Source organism: Callorhinchus milii, unplaced genomic scaffold (genome assembly GCF_018977255.1).
Source record: "Callorhinchus milii isolate IMCB2004 unplaced genomic scaffold, IMCB_Cmil_1.0 Scaffold32, whole genome shotgun sequence".
Classification (NCBI taxonomy): Eukaryota; Metazoa; Chordata; class Chondrichthyes; order Chimaeriformes; family Callorhinchidae; genus Callorhinchus; species Callorhinchus milii.
In genome coordinates this window covers 1,612,085-1,632,000 of record NW_024704773.1, presented here as the reverse complement: position 1 = coordinate 1,632,000, position 19,916 = coordinate 1,612,085, and the positions used below count along the sequence as shown (strand labels likewise).

General features: G+C 41.3%; 1 protein-coding gene across 4 annotated transcripts in view; it reads right to left on the bottom strand.

Annotated features, from left to right (window-relative positions):
• The window catches only part of syk (spleen tyrosine kinase), a 91,430-nt gene that overhangs the window by 44,343 nt on the left and 27,171 nt on the right, over positions 1–19,916 (bottom strand). For 3 of the 4 annotated variants that reach the window (XM_007900029.2, XM_007900027.2, XM_007900030.2), the window contains exon 2: positions 1,656–2,119. In XM_007900029.2, the coding sequence (XP_007898220.1) occupies positions 1,656–2,057 (402 nt within the window). In that variant the 5' untranslated portion in view covers positions 2,058–2,119. Of the gene's footprint in view, positions 1–1,655; positions 2,120–18,454; positions 18,590–19,916 lie in introns of those variants that run through there. The other variant, XM_007900028.1, reaches the window with a different exon arrangement.

Below are 19,916 nucleotides of genomic sequence, written 5' to 3'. Positions count from 1 at the left end.
CCCCAGTAGTTCGCAAAAACAGAGTCAGAACTTGATTACAATCTACACATTTGCATTTAAGATTTTCTACGCTGTTCCATATTTTAATTTTAAACATTTAACTAACACCTTGTTAAAGAGAATAAACATTTTATAGGGTAGGATCGATGACCATTTTTTACTTGTGAGTTTTACAGGGTCTTTATCTTGCAAAGTGTTACAACAACAACAAATTACATGTGTATAGCACCTTTCATGTCGGGAGGATGTCCCAAGGCTCTGGTAACAACAAGTTGGATTTATATAGCGCCGCTCACGCAGGATAGCATCCCGGAGTGCTTGTGCTAACAGGAGTCAGTGCGGCAGTTTAACTAACCTGTCTCATATGAGAGAAAGACCTAATAAAACATGAAGGTTCTGATGCGCTCTCGCAGCATTGACAACTGAGTTCTGTACTGCTCGACATTGCACATTCCTCTTGTACTTAGAGCGGAAAGGGGCAAATGTGGCAAAGGTTATTATCACCTTCACTAATTATTGCATCGTACAAATACTCAATCAAAACCAGTAAATGCTGGGGGGTGGGGAGAAGTCAACACTGAGACAGGTGCTAATATCAAATATTTTTGGATGCACTTAAAATAAAGCAAGTTATGTTTAATTTCTTTAACTTATTCTTTAAGAAACTTGTTGTAACATGCTCAACATTATTTATATAAATTGCCTCTCATTTCTCAGTCTGTCATCAACTTGAATTTCGCCACCTTTGCAGGTTGGCTCTCACCAATACTGTCTGTAGTTAGATAATCAACTGCATCCTTCTGGGCAGAGCGTGTACATTCCGTTCCAGACACAGGGAGAAAGTAAGCGGCATTACTTTTCAGTTTCCAACTGTAAGTGGCATACACATATGTGGAAGTCTCAGTTTAGTTTGGATACTCTTAAGCTTGCTGATGGATATCTGCAATTGTTAAGATACTCAGCTCCCCACCCCACCCCCAATCCCACCCCAGAAAATAAAAAATTATCTGCTGATTTCAGATGTTTTCCTCTTCCTGATAGGGCTCACGATCCATCTAAATACTGTGTTAGAAGATGCTGAGATTCATCTGCCAACGAGTTCAAAACAAAGTGCCCTGTTACTCAGGTGTGACCTGTTCTCTCATTTCTCCATAGGAAAATGACAAGTGTTTCACCTGTTGAACATTTTGGCTGAAATTTATTTCTGGCACAATAACACTTTGGTTGTCTTATTATTTGTTCCTTTAGAATACAATTTACAATTATAGTACCGTAGAAACTTGAGCACTCTGAGACGCTGCCCTGCATGGAGGGTGCTATTTAAGTGCAAGTTGTTGTTGTTGAAACTTACAGTACAGCAGAAGGCCATTCGGCCCATCATATCTGTGCTGACTTTTGAAAAGCAATCCTTTCAGTACCATTTACCTATCCCCATACTCCTGTAGCTTCCTCCTTTTTAGGTATTTACCTAGCCCCCATTTTGAAAGCTAATTATAAAGTACCTTTTGTATTGGGAGGATGTCTCAAAGCGTCTATCAATGTACCCGAGCTGGGGCTGGGAGCCAAGGGGTTGGGGAGGGAATCATTACCACATATACTATAGTTTTTAGTAAAAACAATGGTTAGCTGGGTCAATAATAAAAAATCTGTCATACCTCCAAGTTCCATGTCATTTGAACATATTCTCTGATCAGCTGATCCTTCAGATCTTCAAATGGTCCAACTTTTGGTTGAATTCCATGTGGTCGATTGCACGGTTTCTTCAGAAGACAGACGAGACCATCAGAATTTTCGGCATGATATTCACAAACATCAACTGGGCTATTGTGATTCTTCCCTCCAGCTATGGCATAGTGGCCACTCATCTGTTTCTCGATTGTATAGTGGTAGCACGTTTTATCGTTGGACAGGGACAAAGCATAACCTCCAAGGAAGTTACGACTCTGACGTAAAAGATAGAGGCCATCAGCCATTCCAGCCTGCTTGAGGAAATCTTCAGCCTCCTCCCGCGTGATGCTACCGTAGAAATAGGACAAGTAGTTTACCCTATCTGACATTTTGCTTGCTGAAATTTCTGGTGCAAATACACTTTGGTTGTCTTAACGTTTGATTCTTTTTCCTGAAAGAAAACAAAACAAAGTGCGGCCTGTTACCATTTGACATATGCCAAACTGTATTTGTTCAACTAAATTTTTCCTGGAAAAAAAGATGAGAACGATGGCACCAAACACTTAGGGGTGAAAAACACAAAGTGATATTGTCATCGGTGAAAATGATCACATCATGTAACCACATTTTTTCACCCCATTAATCACAGAATCATAGAATGTTATGGCACAGAAGGAGGCCATTCGGCCCATCGAGTCTGTGCCGGCTCTTTGACAGAGCAACTGACTTCTATTAACCCCACTCACCAGCTTTCTCCCCATAACCCTGCAAACCTGTCTTCCCCAGATACCTATCCATGTTGGCTGTCTCTAATTACCTCATGTTCCTCTAAGTAGAGATTTATTTTGTCCCGGATTACGGTCCCCAGTAGCTTTCCTATCACCGAAGTTAGGCTGACTGGCCTGTAATTTCCGGCTTGTCTTTCTGCCCCTTTTTGTAGAGTGGGGTAACATTAGCCACTCTCCAGTCTCTTGGCACCACTCCTGTGTCCAATGACGATTGAAATATAATGGCCAAAGCCTCCGCTATTTGAACCCGTATCTCCCATAGCAACCTTGGGTGAAACCCATCTGGTCCTGGTGACTTATCAATTTTGAGCCCAGTCAATCTTTTCAGAACTTCCTCTCTGTCTATTTTTAATTTGAGATTCTCAGCATCAGAACTTATTTTAGTAAATAAATTGTATAGAGTAAATGGGAATGGCCAAATAAATTGCTTATAACCATTCATGCACCTGACAGAACAAATTATTGCTGTGTACAGCACAAAAATGTTTTCCACTGCATTGATATGTATGTCAGGATATTGTCAGATACATGTGTGCATTTCCCAAAATAGAAGTATTCTATGAAGCTGAACAGGAATTGTCTGTTGTAATGGGAAATGTCAAGGACACCTTCTGAGTAAAATGCTGATAGGTTTGTAGAACTGACTCTAATCCTTGGTCATGTAGAAAGAAACAGCAATTACAACCTTGTTAACTACTGACATATTTCAACTCGTATTTTTGAAACCAGTTATCCTGGTAAAAGAGAAAAGAAATGACAGTAAATATTTTGGGGTAAAAAATGTGATGAGACATTATCACCGGTGATAATTATCACATCACAACATTGCAATTTTTCAACCCAAAATGTAACACTCCAATTCAGTGCAATAGAGACAATGAATTGTTTAATATAAGGAACTGAACAGGTTCCTGCCCACTAAAGACTTCAAGTAATTAGATTTAGAGGTAAACATAGTGAAGGATTCTTGTGAACAATTGGACATGTAAGCTGAAAAGAACAAAATACAAAATGAGTTCTGATGACAGTTCCTGGACCCGAAACGTTGACTCACTTTCCTTTCTCCATAGCTGCTGCCTGACCTTGCTGAGTGTTCCCAGCCACTTCTGTTTGTTTTAGGCTGAAAAGAACACTGATCTACACTTGCCTCCAATTGATATGAATTGAATTCCATGGATCAAAGTTGACACGCTATTCCTATGAGACTTAACTCACACCTGGCACAATCCCCTCTAGTTTACAAGGATCTCAGATTCATCGCAAACATCTGATCTCCTATAATACTTCACTGGTAGACTACCGAGAATTGAAAATAAACTATCTTTGGAGTACAAGAGATTAGATACACCATTAAAAGCTGGGTATCTCCAGGCTATAATAATAATAACACAAATAATCCTTGCATTTAATATAGAGCCTTTTTCATGTCAAACCATCTCAAAAGTTTTCCATAATATGTAGTGACTTCATTTGTAGGCAAATATGGCAACATATTTGCATGCAGCAATGTCCCACAAACAGCCGTGAAGAAATTGACCAATATTAACCAGAAAATTGTTGGCCAGGCAACCCACAAAAACTCACTTCTCTTTTTGAATATTGATATGGAATCAACCACCTAATCACACAAAAGGGAGCTCAGATTAACATCACAACCAAAAGACAGCACCTCTAATTGTGCAGTGCTCCCTTATCACTACATTAGTGTCAGTCTAAATTATGAGCTCAAAGACCCAATATGAGGTTTGAACCCACATCCTTCGGACTGAGAGGCGAGAATGCTATCAACTAAGTCAGATTGACAAATGTCCCCAAGAGGCCATTTTGTGTTTTTAGTATATAGTTCAGTAAAAATATACTAATTTAATTTGAGCACATCACGTAGCACACGTTTCAATCCAATATGTGCAAAACTTCATTAATCATTTTTCAAAGATTGGCAAGAATAAAGCTTTTTTGCTCGTCCTCTAGTAGCAGTGACTACTGGGTTGACACCAAACATTGAAATTTAATAAATAAAATAGCATCACGTGTGCATAGAAGCATTTGTTCAATGTTTCAGATTTGCATGTGTTCTAGTGGAGTCCTGTGTATTGGTTAGAGTACTCGCCTCGCAAGCGAGAGGAGCTGGGTTCAATTCCTGACAGGGTGAAACCTTAGACAAGTTTTCTTACTCCACACGTGTCTGTTTACCTGGCAGGAAGTAGGAACCCGATTGTTAGTTGATCAGCAGATCGCTTTTCTGGGGGTAATAATCCCTTCAACTTTTAAAAAATAATTTGGTCATGACTGTCAGTGGGACACTGCTGTCGCATTTTGCCTGCAAAATATACAGGGAATCGACTTCACAGTATATTCTGTGAAGCGCTTTGAGACATCTTGAAGATGTGATAAGGCGCTATATCAAATGCAAGTATTATTATAATTTACAGTCAGAAAACCAGAAACCTCAGAGTTCCCAATGGTTTGAAGCCAGGAATGAGCTTTCAATAATTATATGTATCTGCATTTCAGATTATCAAAACATCCATTCAACTTCCACTAGTTCGGACATATGTGCATGCGACCGCCAGGAAGGTGGAAGGTGAACTAGATGGACCTCGGTCTTTTTTCGTCTAGCATTTCTTATGGTTTTCTATCCAAATAGAAACATTCTGCAGATTCAAACAAGACAGCACTCTGCTCATTCCAGTCTCCTTTCTATCCCTGACAGAACAACTGGAATAGCTTGTGATGTTTGAATGTTAGAAAATAGTCTCTTGTAAGTCAAAAGGTCAGATTATTTAAGACCAACTTGCAAGTTGCTTTGTAGCTTTTCAGAGATGTGATGATGTGTGTAAGCTCTCTCTCTACATACACACACGCAGAGAATACTTTAATGATAAAACTACTGTGACATTCCTAAAACTTTACTGAATTCACAGCCAATGTCCTAAGGCTCTTTATAAGTCTGTCAGATATGAATAAGTATATGCATTCCCAGCGGTAAATCCTAAATTAAATATTAAATATTAATCAGAATGAAGTAAGTGACTGATGAGTTCTGCAAAATCAGTGTTCATATATTAAGGCATATAACACCCATGTACCTTTGTCAAAAATGCAGTCAATTTTCAAAGGTCCATGCCAGAAAATCTACTTTAGTACACATTTGGACATGTTCATGAATGGAAATATTATTAGATAATTTTCTGGAACTGATGACTTTGGTACTTTTCACAGTTTACTGCTTCTCAAAGAGCATGAAATAGAGTTAGCAATAATGCAAAATCCAAACCAGACTCAATGCAAATCTGATGAGGCTGGGTTGATTGACAAGAGGGACACTCTGGACTTTGAAAGCCACACTACTCTCCAATTTGTCATGCCTTCAGGTCAGATAATAAAGTACAAATGGAGAGCTGCTCCCTATACATTGAAAGCCTGGTAAGTGCATGAGAGAGTGGGGACATTATTGGAAGTGTTGATCACTGAACTTGGGACAACTTGGAATATCCACAATTGCTTAGCAGCTTAAATATGTCAGCACTATCTATCCTAATAAGCTGAGACTGAGATGTTGTTGTGGAAGGGAGCAATAGGGTCTATTATGGGAAGCAGGTCATATCTGAATCGTGAATCGTGAGTTGTCAGAATGGAAGAATATTGCAGTGAAAATTGGGTCACACAATAACACATTTTGTCCTAGTTTATTAGGCCCATGGTGGCTATTGAACCTGCTAGCCCGCAGGATCTCAGCTTGACTATTTTGTTGTCCATTAACCATCTCTATCATATTAACCTCTTTTTATTCTGGGCCTTTGATTCCATCTCCAGCCTCTCACATCAGCTATAGCTAGAGTCCTGTAGTTCAGTGGTTAGAGCACTCACCTCGCAAGTAATAATTCCTTAAAAAAATAATAAATTGGTCTCTTTAATTCACTACTGTTTGTGGGACACTGCTGTGCACAATGGTTGCTGCATTTCGCCCACAAAATATACAGTCAATTCACTTTACAGCATATTCTGTGAAGCATTTTGAGACGTCTCAAAGATGTGATAAGGCTCTATATTAAATGCAAGGATTATTATTATTATATAGGTTTTGTCATGGCAGATCTCTTGTGGTGTAACCTAGCTCACTTAAGAGTATTTTGTTTGTTACCATTCTTGCACGAATCATTTTGTTGCAGCTCATGGCTTTACTAGATGCATCGCTTTCCTTTATTTGTGACAGATGGCAGAGCCAAGGGTGCAACGAGCACCAACTAATACAGTTGCCTGGCACGTTTTACCCAGGTAAGATTGAGAGCACCGAGTGCAGTGGAGGTGTTGTACTGGTGCCTGCGGAGACATCTAAGCATGCGCAAAGCCGAATACGTGTTGTACAAATCTATTTTAGCAAGTGCAGGTCAACTCTGGAGCTGTGTTTCTGTTAACCCGGAGTTGAGGGGCAAACAACTAGCCTCTCTGGGACTAGTTCTATAGGCAGGAAATGTGAAGTCATTACTCTGCCCACTGCGATTGATCTCTCCTGGCTTTGAGTTTTGTTTACCTGCTTACAACTGTGCACTATTTGTTCGTATTTGTAACGTTCCCCTCAGTTGGTCCAGGCTAATTGCGAGTTTAGGAGTTTTGAATCATTATTCTACAAATAAATTAGATATAGGGGGCCGACAGAGTCAATCAGTTCCTCTTCTCAGGCTCCGTCAACTCCCCCTCAAAAAAGCTGTCATCACTCCCCTCCTCATAAAATTCACCCTCAATCCCTCTAACCTAATAAACTATTGGCTTATTTCTAACTTGCCTTTCGCTAAAGTTGTGCACCGCAATGTTGTAAATCAGCTTTGCTCACACCTCTCCCTCCACTCAGTACTTGAATCCCTCCAGCCCGGTTTTCATACTCCCCACAGCAACAAGACAGCACTCGTCAAAGTCACAAACGACATCCTCTCGCTCTGTGACCAGGGCTCCCTCTGCCTCCTCATCCTCTCCGCTGCTTTTAACACAGTTGATCACCTACTCCACCGCCTCTCCTCCCTCATCCACCTCAGTGAGACAGCACACCCCCGTTTGAATCCTGCTTACCAACCGCCATAATTTAATCTCCATAAACAATTTCTCCTCCCGTCCTTGCCCGGTCACCTGCAATGTACCCCAAGGCTCCATTCTTGGCACCCTTCCTTTCTTATTTACATGCTCCCTCTGGGCAATGTCATCTGCAGACATGGGGTTAACTTCCACATGTATGCAGATGACATACAAATCTACTTTTTTTTATAGCTGTGACTCCAGGTTTTCTGTTGTTCTCTCAGCTTGTCTGTCAGACATCAAAGCCTGGATGAGCACAAACCTCCCCCAATTGAATGTTGACAAGATGGAAGCCATACTCCTTGGGTGCTGTCAACGTCTTCACTCTTGTAGCTCTGACCTCTTAACCTCCCTGGCCTATCCCTAACACTTACTGAAGCTGTAGGTCACCTGTGCGTCAGTTTCAAGTCCCAGCTGTCCTTCCTACCCCACATCCGTTCCCTGACAAGGATCGCTTTCCTTCACCTCCGTCACATTGCCCACCTACAACCGTGCCTCACACCCAATGTTGCTGAAACCCTTGTCCATGCTTTTGTCACCACCCACCTTGATTACTTCAATGTCCTCCTCACAGGTCTCCCCAGCCCCACTATCCACAAAACCCAATTAATTCAAAACGCCACCGTTCATATACTCAGCTATACTAAACTCCATACCCCCATCACACCAGTCCTCGCCAAGCTCCAATAGTTTCCTGTCACATAATGGATCGATTTCAAGATTCTCACGCTCGTCCTCAAATCCCTTCATGAACTGGTACCTTCCTGTTTCTCAGATCTGCTTACTCCCACTCCACTAACCCACTGCCTCCTGCTTGTCCCTCCGCTCCACCATTAGAGGCCATGCTTTCAGTCACTATGCCCCAAAATTTTGAAACTCTCTCCCTCAATCCCTCCACCTTGCCCCCTCCTTCCCCATTTTCAGATCATGCTTGAAGACCTTCCTCTTTCACCTCCCCCCTCCCCCTGGTTTGGTGTCAGGCTACGCACTGGTAAGCCCTCTGAGACTCTAAACTGTATGAAGGGAGCTATATAAATGCTAATTTACTGTTGTTGTTGTGGTTGTTGTTGTGGCTGTAAGCTGATTATTTGTGAATTAAGTTTTGTACTACAGGTCATTCGCCCTTTCAAATTCACGTTTCAGTTATTAAATGATATACAGCTTTGTAAATATTTCAACTCTGAAAAAAATAATTAAAATGCATTCTTAGTGAAGGAAACCCATGGGGAGAAATTCAACAGCAACAACAAATTTACAATAGGCCTTTCATGTCAGAAGGATGTCTCATGGAGAGGTGAAATTCCACTTGGTACTGGATTTATTTGATTAATCTAGCATTTTAGACATCCAAAATTCTTAAGTACAGGCTTAATTTTGAAACCAGGTTTTCGTACAACACATGTGCTCCTCGGATAGAAGTAACCAAGGGGAAAGCTAAAAAACATTAAGGAATTGTCGCTCACCATGTCAAAACAGGTACAAGAGAAATAAACAGGATGCTGGGCTGTATTGCCACATCAATTGAGTTCAGATCATGCTCAAGTTATACAGAGCTCTGGTCAAGCCACAAACTAGAGCGCTGCATACAGTCTGGTTGCCATAACACAAGAGAGCGGCCCAGGCCCTAGTCAGAGAGCAACGTGGATAATCCCCATTGGTGTTAGAAGAATGAACTACAAGAAGCGATTAGACAAGCTAGGATTTTTTAAGCTTGAAAAGAAATATCTCAGAGAGGATCCTATATAAGATTTTAAGTAGGATTGAGAAAGTAAATTTGGAACAATACTTTTGGATTTGTCAAAACAGCAAAACAAATGAAATTCAATACAGATAAATGTAAGATATTACACATAGGAAGCAAGAATAGAAAACACTAGTTCTCAATTCATGGAACATAACTTGCCAAAGGGAAGCTGAAAGCAGTCTAGTTGACTCACCGCTCATTATATCAAAACAGTGTGATGCAGCAACAAACAAGGCAAACAGGAGGCTGGAATATATTGCTGAACGAGTTGAGTTTAGATCCCTAGACATAATATCCAGTCTATCCAATACTCTGAATACTGCATACAGTTCTGGTGCTCTGCTCAACATCTTGAATACTACATACAGTTTTGGTCACCATGACACAAGGGGTTTCCCAGGCCCCAGAGGCAGTGCCGAGGAAAGAAACAAGGATGATCCCCAGTGTTAGAGGAATGAGCTATATAAGCATAATAATAATAATAAGCATAAATTAGACAAGATCGGACTCTTCAGTCTTAAGAGAGGATGATTTCGAGGGGACTTCATAGAGGTGTATAACATTTTAAATGGGATTGAACAAGAAAACTCAGCTTATTACTTTATGGTGTTCCAAGATAGTAGAACAAGAGGACATAAGTTTAGAGTTACAAAGGGCAATTTCAAGAGACACCAGGAAAGTACTCAGAGGACAATTAGCCACTAGAACAACATGCCTCCTTCAGATGAGGTGAGATCCTCATGGCCTGTTTAGATGAATGTTAAAGATCCCATGGCACTATTTGAAAAGTGAAGGGAGTTTCTTCTGATGTCTTGGCATACAGTCCCCCAGATAAAACTAGTCATTCCCTTCATGGCTGTTTGTGTACACTGCTGTCTGCAAAATTAATTGCTGTGTTACCCTATGACATACAGACACTACAGTTTCCAGTATATCCTGTGAAGTGCTTTCAGACATCCTCCTGAACTCCCGATGTGGAAAGTGTTAAATTAAATTCAAGAATTATTATAATTATTATATTACTTCTCAGGTACTTTTCAGAACATGAGCAATCATAGGAAATACCCTAGAAAAACACAACCAGTTGTATATAATAATAATCCTTGCATTTGATATAGCAACTTATAACACCGAGACATCTCAAAGGGCTTCACAGAATATACTGAAAAGTGGAGCAACTGTATATTTTGTGGGTGAAACATTGCGGAATAAGGCCTAATGTTATGCTGCTCATTTTAAAACATGAATCAAGTTCACCTTTTTCATTGGGATAGTTTAGTATATTGGGATCAATAAGCTCTTAGAAATAAAAATCATTATTTGTCAGTGCGAAGCTGGATTTAGGCTGTTGGTAGTGTAAAAATTCTACTTAATCTTTTACAGGCAAGAACGCATAAAAATAATAAATTTGGGTGAATTTGTTTATGTTTAACTTGTACGTTGCTCTGGCCAAATTGCACCTGTAGTATTGCTTCATGTCTTATCGCCATGACAAAAGGTAGAGGCAGTGGAGAGCACGGCAAACAGACTGATCTACAGTGTTGAAGGGATGAGCTCTGAGCAAAGATTTAGATCAGTTAGAGCTCTTCAGCTTTAACCTGAGGTATCTCAGATAATAATAATAACAAACCTTGCATTTGATATAGCGCATTATCACGTCTTTGAGACGTCTGAAAGCGCTTCACAGAATATACTGTAAAGTGAATTGACTATATTTTTGTGGGCGAAAATGGTTATGCACTGCTGCTATGAGTTACAACTTGTTATCCCATTGTTATCCCGCTGGTATTGGGTTCAAGTATATCTTGTGACAGTGAAAGCAGAATTTCTTCAATAAATCATTTTTTTTCCTCAATTTTTTTTAATGGGAACAAACCAGGTAAAAGATTTTTTACTTAATCACAACATTAGTTTGGATGAGGAAGTCCCTTCTGATCCTATCTTTCCAGAACACCCCTATCCGATCATCACCCCCCATCACAGCATCAAGCTGCCTTTTAAATGGATCCAAATGTTCTGCCCTCATCTGTCCTTTCTGACAACCCGATCCAGCTGCTGATTGCTCTGAGTTGGATCTTATTATTAATAATAATAATCCTTGCATTTGATATAGCGCTTTTCACGTCGGGAGGACATCCCAAAGCGCTTCACAGAACACACTGTAAAGTGAATTGACTGTATATTTGTGGCTGAACGCGGCAGCCAATTGCACACAGCAATATTCCACAAACAGTCATAGATTGAATATGACCAATTTATTATTGCTTTTGGCTTTGGAGGGATTATTATTAGGCGTGTGGAGTAAGGAAACTTGCCCAAGGTTTCGCCCTGCCTGGAATTGAACTCAGGTCTCTCGCTTGCAAAGTGAGTGCTCTAACCACTGATCTACAGGACTCCACGATTATTGGATTGGTAATGAGGTGATTAGAAGATTTATTTTACTCACAAAGATTTAAATATATCTTTTGAATGGGATTTATTTAAGCACCAGAAAAATAACGATATAAAATGGTATGAGGGAACGAACAAGGAAATTGGGTTGGAGTAGTTAGGCCAGTGGGGAGTTAGCATGACACAGACATGATAGACTGAATGGCCGCCTTCTATTTTGAAAGGAAATTTATCAGCATAAGGTGTTCAATGTTATTAAACCAACCAAGGAGCGCAGCCTTCCAATACAACAACAACAGCAACAAAATTACATGTGTAAAGCGCCTTTCACGTCAGTAAGGATGTCCCAAGGCGCTGGGACAGAGTTTCAGACCCGAGCTGGGGATTGGGGAGGTGGAGGGCAGGGGGGGAAGCAGGTTGATCGAAAGCACTGTCGAAGAGGAGGGTTTTGAGATGTGTCTTGAAGGAGGCAAGGGAGGGGACGAGACAGAGGGACTGCAGGACAGACCAAATGTTTCTGTGATGCATGTGCACATGCTTACACCAGTCAGAGGATAAAGTGGGAGGCCTCTGCATTGCAAGACCCCATCTTATAGGACTAGTTATCTGATTAATTTTACATTGTAAATCCTTATAATAATTTCTTGAATGCAACTAGTTATGTGTTAAGCGCAGTGACCAGTAAAGCGGAGTCCATTATCAACATTTTTCATGGAAGTGGCTGGGATATTAATGACATGGCTACTTAACTGGTAGTGACAAGTTAAGCCAGGGTCTTGTTATCTTACTGCAAAAATAAATAATAATAATAATAATCCTTAAATTTGATAGTCGGGAGGACTCTCAAAGTCTTCACAGGATTTACTATAAAGTTCGGTGCTGTGTATTTTATAGGCGTATAAGATAGGTTTGAAAAAATAAACCCTGAACAATACTTTAAGATTACAAGCAAGCTTTGGATGAAGAAGTCTCCAGCCCATTTGATCTCATTGTTTCAGAATCCCAAGCCTGCCATTCTCCCATAATCTGTTTATTGAATGCGGTCAGGCAGCAGAGTTCAGGCCTCAAGTTACCTTCTTGGCAATCTGTTCCATTTGTAAATTATTTAACTTCCACATGCATGTAGATCTCTCTGACTGTCAAATGTAATTTGTTGTTGTTGTTGTCTTAGTATATCTGAAAGTATTTTCCTGGATTTATTTTAGCAATCCAATTCAGAACATGATATAGCTCTACAAGGTCTTGCGTGAAACATCTGTTTTCAAGGCTGAAGATTTCAAGCTTATTTAATCATTGCTTGGAATATCCAGCGTTCTTCCAACACTGGGTATGCCAAGGCAGCAGGACAAGAGGGTCAAGAGGTTGTAAAGGATAAATTTAAGAATGACGACAAGAGGTACTTTCTTTACACCCTGATAACTAATAAATGAAACTGGTTACCAGAAAGAATAATAAAGGCCAGCAGGACACTGGGCTCATTTAAGGAACCACTTCATCCTGTAATGATAAAATCGCAGGGTGGAAGGTTGAGATCAACTGGGCCAAATGGCCTTCCTCATCTAAACTGCTCTTGTTATCGTGTGATCAGTTCACAGAGCATTTTTGTCCTGACCTAAAGGACTCGATTTAGGCCATGGCTCAATCATACCCCTAACCGCAAGGGTTTCAGTATGTTTTAACTTTTCAAAGCCTATCAAAGGCCATAATTTAACCCGTTTTTAGTGCTCTTTTTTTGTTTCTCCTCCACTCTTCAACTTCTGCTTTTTTTTTAAGCATTGCACATTTACAAGGGAACGGATGGTAAATCAACATGATTTCCTGTTCTGTGGTTTTACTGCAGTCAGACCTGTTAAGTCCAGATGCCTTTAGCTTCACCGCCATACACTGCTGCTTGTGCAGATATATTTAAATCATCTGACAGACTCATCATTGTTCAGTGTGAGCACAGTGCTAAATAGCAACAGTCAGTCGTGCTATCCTTAATATCTAAAACACTTTTTTGAGGGGAATTACATTGTGTTACACCCATTTCAAATTGGTGTTCAAACACGGCAGATCACTAGTGTTTGTCAATCCCCACCCTCAGACTGTCAGGAGAACTGAACCCAAACTTCTCTTTCTGATTCTCCCTATTTCTAAGTTGTGACCAATAAGGATTTGAACTTTTATCAGCATTCATCCCAAATTATACTTTATATCATGGTCTGTGCTGTATAGCTCAGTTCAATTTTAATGAAAGTATTTGCGTATCTCATCCATGGGAAGCACAAGGCATTGAATGTTCAATCTTTGATAGACGTTCCTCAGGGCTCTATCTTCTCTTTAATATTTACATGCTCCCACTCGGTGATATCATCAACAGGCATGGGGTTAATTTCCCCATGTATGCGGATGAAACCCAACTCTATTTGCCTCCACCCTCAACTCCAAGACCACTGCTGTCCTGACAGAATGTCTTTCAGATATCAAGTCCTGGATGAGAGCTAACTTTCTCCAGTTCAATGTCGACAAGACCAAGGTCCTACTGATTGGCAACCGTCAGTGCCCCCACACCTCAAGTTCTGAGAGCATCACTATTAATGGATGCATACCCCACCTCACTAAATCAGTATGGAACCTTAGTGCCTTGTTTGAACCTCAACTGCATTTTAAACCCCACTTCTGTGCCATGACCCATGCTGCCTTCCTCCACTTCTGCAACATTGCCCACTTTTGCCACTGTCTCTCCTGTCAGGCTGCCGAGACCCTCATCCATGCTTTCATTACATCCAGGTTTGACTCTGCTAACACCCTGCTTGCCCAAATTTCTTTCTACAAGCTGCAGATTACTCAGAACTCTGCATCTCGTGACTTCTCTCACACTAAAATCCATGTGCCAATCACCCTCATCCTAGCACGCTTCACTGGCTCCCCAGCTCCCAGAGAATGGAGTCCAAGATCCTCATCCTCACCTTTAAAGCCCTTTGTGGTCTTGCACCTCCCTACCTCTGCAACCTACCAAAACTCTACCAACCTGTCTGCTCTCTCCGCTCAGTGGGCACTGGTCTGCTCCATGTCCCCCACTCTGCCTGCTCCATCTTTGGAGGTCAGGCCTTCAGGCTTTCTGTCCCCACCCTCTGGAACTTCATCCTGGAGTCCATCCGCCTCACACTTTCCCTTACTACCTTCAAGACCTGTCTCAAGACCTTCCTCTTCGATCGTGTTTCGATTATCTTCCTTCTTTCACCTTCCTTGCCCTCTACCCCTCTTGATTCTAACCCCCAGCTCGGGTGCAAATCCTTCACATCCATGTCCTTTGAACGTCCTCCCGATGCGAAAGGCGCTATATAAATTAAATGTGTTGTTGTTGTTCAAGTTGGGAGGACACTTCAAAGTGCTTCGCAAGATTTTACTGTGAAGTGCAGTGAATGTGCATTTGTAGGCAAACTCAGCAACTAGCTTACACGCAACAATATCCCCCAAGCCACAAAGTAAATGATCGTTTTATTTGGGGGATTGCTAACCAAGACATCAAAGAAATTCCCTTTTCTTTTCGAATAATGCCATGGGATCTTTAACGTCCACCTGAAAGTCAGAGGGGACCGTTGTTTACAATAACAACAACAATAAAATTACATCTGTAAAGCGCCTTTCATGTCGGGAGGACGTCCCAAGGTGCTGGACAGTCAGAGTTTTGGACCCAAGATGGGGGTCGGGATTGGGGAGGGTAGAGGGCAGTGGGGAAGCAGGGTGATCGAAAGCACAGTCAAAGAGGAGGGTCTTGAGATAGGTCTTGAAGGAGGCAAGGAAGAGGGTGAGGTGGAGGGACTGCGAGATGGAGTTCCAGGGTATGGGGGCAGAGTGGCAGAAGGCCAGTCCGCCAATAGTGGGCGAACGAGGTGGGGGACATGAAGCAGGCCGGAGCCCACTGGGCAGAGGGAGCGAGCAGGATGATAGGGGCTTAGGAGGTCACAGAGATAGGGGGAGCAAGACCATGGATGGCTTTGAAGCTGAGAACCAGGATCTTGAACTGTATCCTCTGTGTGATGGGAAACCAGTGGAATCGGGGGAGGATGGGGGTGATAGGGTCACAGAGCCTGGTGCGGTAGTGGACACGGGCTGCAGACTTCTGGATGATCTGCCAGCCTATGGAGGAAGGAGTTGGGGAGGCCGACAAGCAAGGAGTTTGCATAATAATAATAATAATAATCCTTGCATTTGATATAGCGCTTTTCACGTCGGGAGGACGTCCCAAAGCGCTTCACAGAACACACTGTAAAGTGAATTGACTGTATATTTGTGGGCGAACGCGGCAGCCATAGCCAAGTCTCGATGTAATGAAAGCGTGTATGAAGGTTTCGGCGTCCTGTAGTGTGACAGTGGCAGAGCCGGGCGATGTTGCGGAGGTGGGGGAAGGCAGAGCGGCTCATGGCACAGATTTGGGGTAGAAAAGATAGTTGAGGGTCAAACAAGATGCCAAGGTTCAGGAATGGCTTAGTAAGGTGGAGTGTGCAACCATAGATGGTGATGCTGTCAGCGCTTGAGGTGTGGAAGCGTTGAAAGGAGCCAATCAGTCTTGTTGATGTTCAAATGAAGAAAGTTTGCTCTCATCCAGGACTTGATGTCTGACAGACATTCTGTCAGGACAGCAGTGGTCCTGGAGTCAAGGGTGGAGGCAGAGAGATAGAGTTGGGTGTCATCCGCATCCATGTGGAGGTTGACCCCATGTCTGCGGATGATGTCACCAAGAGGGAGCATATAGATATTGAAGAGGAGGGGACCAAAGTCAGAGCCCTGAGGAATGCCGCATGAGACGGTGCGGGGGCTAGAGGAGAAACCGTTAGTGGAGATGAAGTGGAGGTGATGTGAGAGGTACGATCTGAACCAGTTAAGGTCAGAGCCGTAAAGGTTGAGGTGAGAGGAGAGGCAGAGTGGTTCAACAGTGTTGAAGGCAGCAGAGAGGTCAAGGAAGAAGAGGAGGCAGAGGGAGCCCTGGTCGCAGATGGACAGAATGTCATTTGTCACTTAAAGAGCTGTTTTTCCACTTTACTGCAGGTGTTTTGAATAAAGAACCTGTAGAGCATTTCTGTTTAAAATAAGTAATTTACAGTATTGTGCATGGTTGGTGCTCAGTAAACCATTCATCTCTTCCCGTCTCAACCACTCAGTGTCTAATCTATCAGAAAACCTGGACTAGATTGTGCCTAGTTACATTACAACAACAACAACAACAAGATTCCATTTATTGAGCGCCTTTCACGTCGGGAGGACGTCCCAAGGCGCTGTACAGTTGGGTCAGGACCCGAGCAGGGGGGAAATGGTCAGGGTGAGGGGAGGGAAGGGAGGGAGCGAGGAGGGGGTAAAGAGTCGAGAGGGGAGCTGAAGGCACGTTCAAAGAGAAAGGTCTTGAGACCGGCCTTGAAGGAGGAAAGCGAGGAGGCGGCGAAGGCACTGGGGGATAGAGTTCCAGAGCTATATAACATCTAATCTTAAGGATGGCTCTTCTAACAATACAGTAATTCCCCAGCACTATGTTAGAACACTATAAGACTATGAACTGAAAACCTCGACATGGGTCTTGGACCCACAATCATGTTGACTGGGAGGCGAGAATGCAACCTTGTGAGCCAAAAAGAGATGTTTTTCTACTTTATTGCAGGTGTTTTGAGTAAAGAACCTGTAGAGCACTTCTGTTTAAAATAACTCAATTACAGTATTGTGCATGATTGGTGCTCAGTACACCATGCATCTCTTTTTGTCTCAACCACCCAGTGTCTAATCTATCAGAAAACCTGGAATGGATTGTCTAGCTACACTTGAGCTGCAGAATGCTTTTAACACAGAAATAGGTCATTTATCTCATAATGCTGTAAAAATTGCTGGTTCCTTGCAACTAAACTCTTAATTAAATCCTGTGAAGCTCTTAGAGACATTTTCAATGACCTAGAAGCGCTATATCAAATGCAAGGAGGATTATTATTATTGGAATTGTTGATTTAGCAGATGAGGTATGGGAAGATACAATGCTGCTACAGTACTTACGGAACTTCTTGACTAAGAAATCTGATTTTTGAGAAATGGAAACACCCCTCCAACTCATTCTATTTCTGGAGCGGGCATTCCTTCAGTCCAAATGACATTTGTACATACTTCTAATTATGGAAGACATTATTTTCTTAATTAAAGAATACAAGATTAAGGAATACATATCGCCCACAGAACATTTACTGTATATTCTGTGAAGCGCTTTGAGACATCTAGAAGACGTGATAAGGCACTATATGAAATACAAGGATTATTACTGTTAAGAAATCCCGTAAATTTGACATGTATTACCATGCAAATTAGTGGTAAAGACAAGATTTCAATAAACATTGTGACATTTAGTTTCCTTCAAAAGCAAAAGAAAGCAACAACAACAGTAACAAATTATATTTGTATAGTGCCTTTCATGTCAGGAAGGATGTCCCAAGGCACTGGAAAATCATTGATTGTTGGTTGTCCACCATTACCTGTCCTATTTGGCTAAGGTTCACTAGCCACAAACATGTTGACGGACAACTCTTTCTGTGCACCTTCCTCTTTCAATGTACTTTTGAAAGCGTGAAATTTTTGCTGAGACCGCAGTGTATTTGTGGCAGTTATTAGGTTACTCTGTTGAAACAAGTTAGTTTGAAGAGTTGGATAACAAACGTATGTGCAGCAGAATGCTCGAAATCACAAAGGAGGAATTGTAAATATGGTGCAAAATAAGACAACATGATTTAAAAACTGTAACATTGAAAAGAAATGTAAGAAAGGCAAATTCCATTACCTTGGCATCAGAGGAACTCAAGTAGGAACTCAAATCCAGGCCTCTCCAATATTCATGACCATTTTCATTTTTACACATATAAATACTCAAGACCAAAATTAAGGACAGACGAATTTATCAGTGGGTTGTCAGATGCGATGCAGCGCATGAGTTTCAAAAGAAGTTAGAAAATTGCTCAAAATAATACTACAGTGAACTTCTGCAAAAAGATTGTGAACTTAACTAAAAAAGGGGAACTAGTCAATGAGGACAGTCAGCCAATAAATTCAGCGACAAATGAATAAGAACACAGTATTGCGCAATGGTTTACCATCAGCAGCAACATTTCAATAATACTAGATTGGCTGGATAAGTTTGAACTTCATGTCTGATTTTATTCCCTATAAATAGAATGATGAAAAATATATGTGACACATCATATCTGCTCTGAGATATTGTCTTCGTACCATTATTACATCTAAGTTTCAGTAAACTGGGTGTGCATTTTTAGTGTCACACACCCAATTTTCAGAAGTTTGATATCAAATGGAAAATAGTGGAATCAGAGAACAACAACTTTATTTATTTATATAGCACCCTTCACGCCAGATGGCATCTCGGAGCAACAAGACTGGTGTATGACTGGGAACCTTGGACCCAAAATTCAGTTTTTGTCAAGGAATTAAACTGCTAACTCAGGCTTGATGAGTGCAAATTTTAAACCATGTTTGGTGGACATTTCCTGTTTAATGATTTGTACTTTTAAGACCTATTCTGTCTTTCAAAATGTTTTCATCATATATTAAACACTTAATAGTATATATTTGCAACTGGGTTTGTCCTTCACACTCAGGTTTTTAGTTTTGTTCCTATCTTGTCCCTGTACTGTTGAATCCTAAAGGTATGAAATTCTGAGGCAAAGTGGTTTGTATTTAAGTGACTTACAATATTTCAAAATTGTAATTAGTGGCTAGATCAGGGGGTTAATCCCTTCCAAAAAAAATTTTTTAAAAATGTTGTCACTCAATCTACGACTGTTTGTGGGGCACTGCTGTGTGCAATTGGCTGCCTCGTTCTGCCCTCGAAAATATACAGTCAATTCACTTTACAACATATTCTGTGAGGCACTTTGAGGCATCTCAAAGACATTATAAGCCGCTATATCAAATGAAAGAATTATTATTATTATTATTACATGAGTTTCATGTCCTGACATGGGCCTTGAACCCACAAACTTCTGATTCAGAGGCGGGAGTGCCAACCTATCACACAGGTTGTTACCCACATACATCCTTATCTCACCCTATGTTACCTCCAATGCTAAAATCTGCATTTATGCTGTTGTCACCTCCTGGATAGACCTCTTGTTTAGCCTCCTCAGCTTCAACCTCAGTAAGCTCTATTTCATCCAAAATTCTGGATTTTATCCTGCATCAGACTCTGCACACCCATTTCTCCTTTCACAGAAAGTCGTCTCAATGTG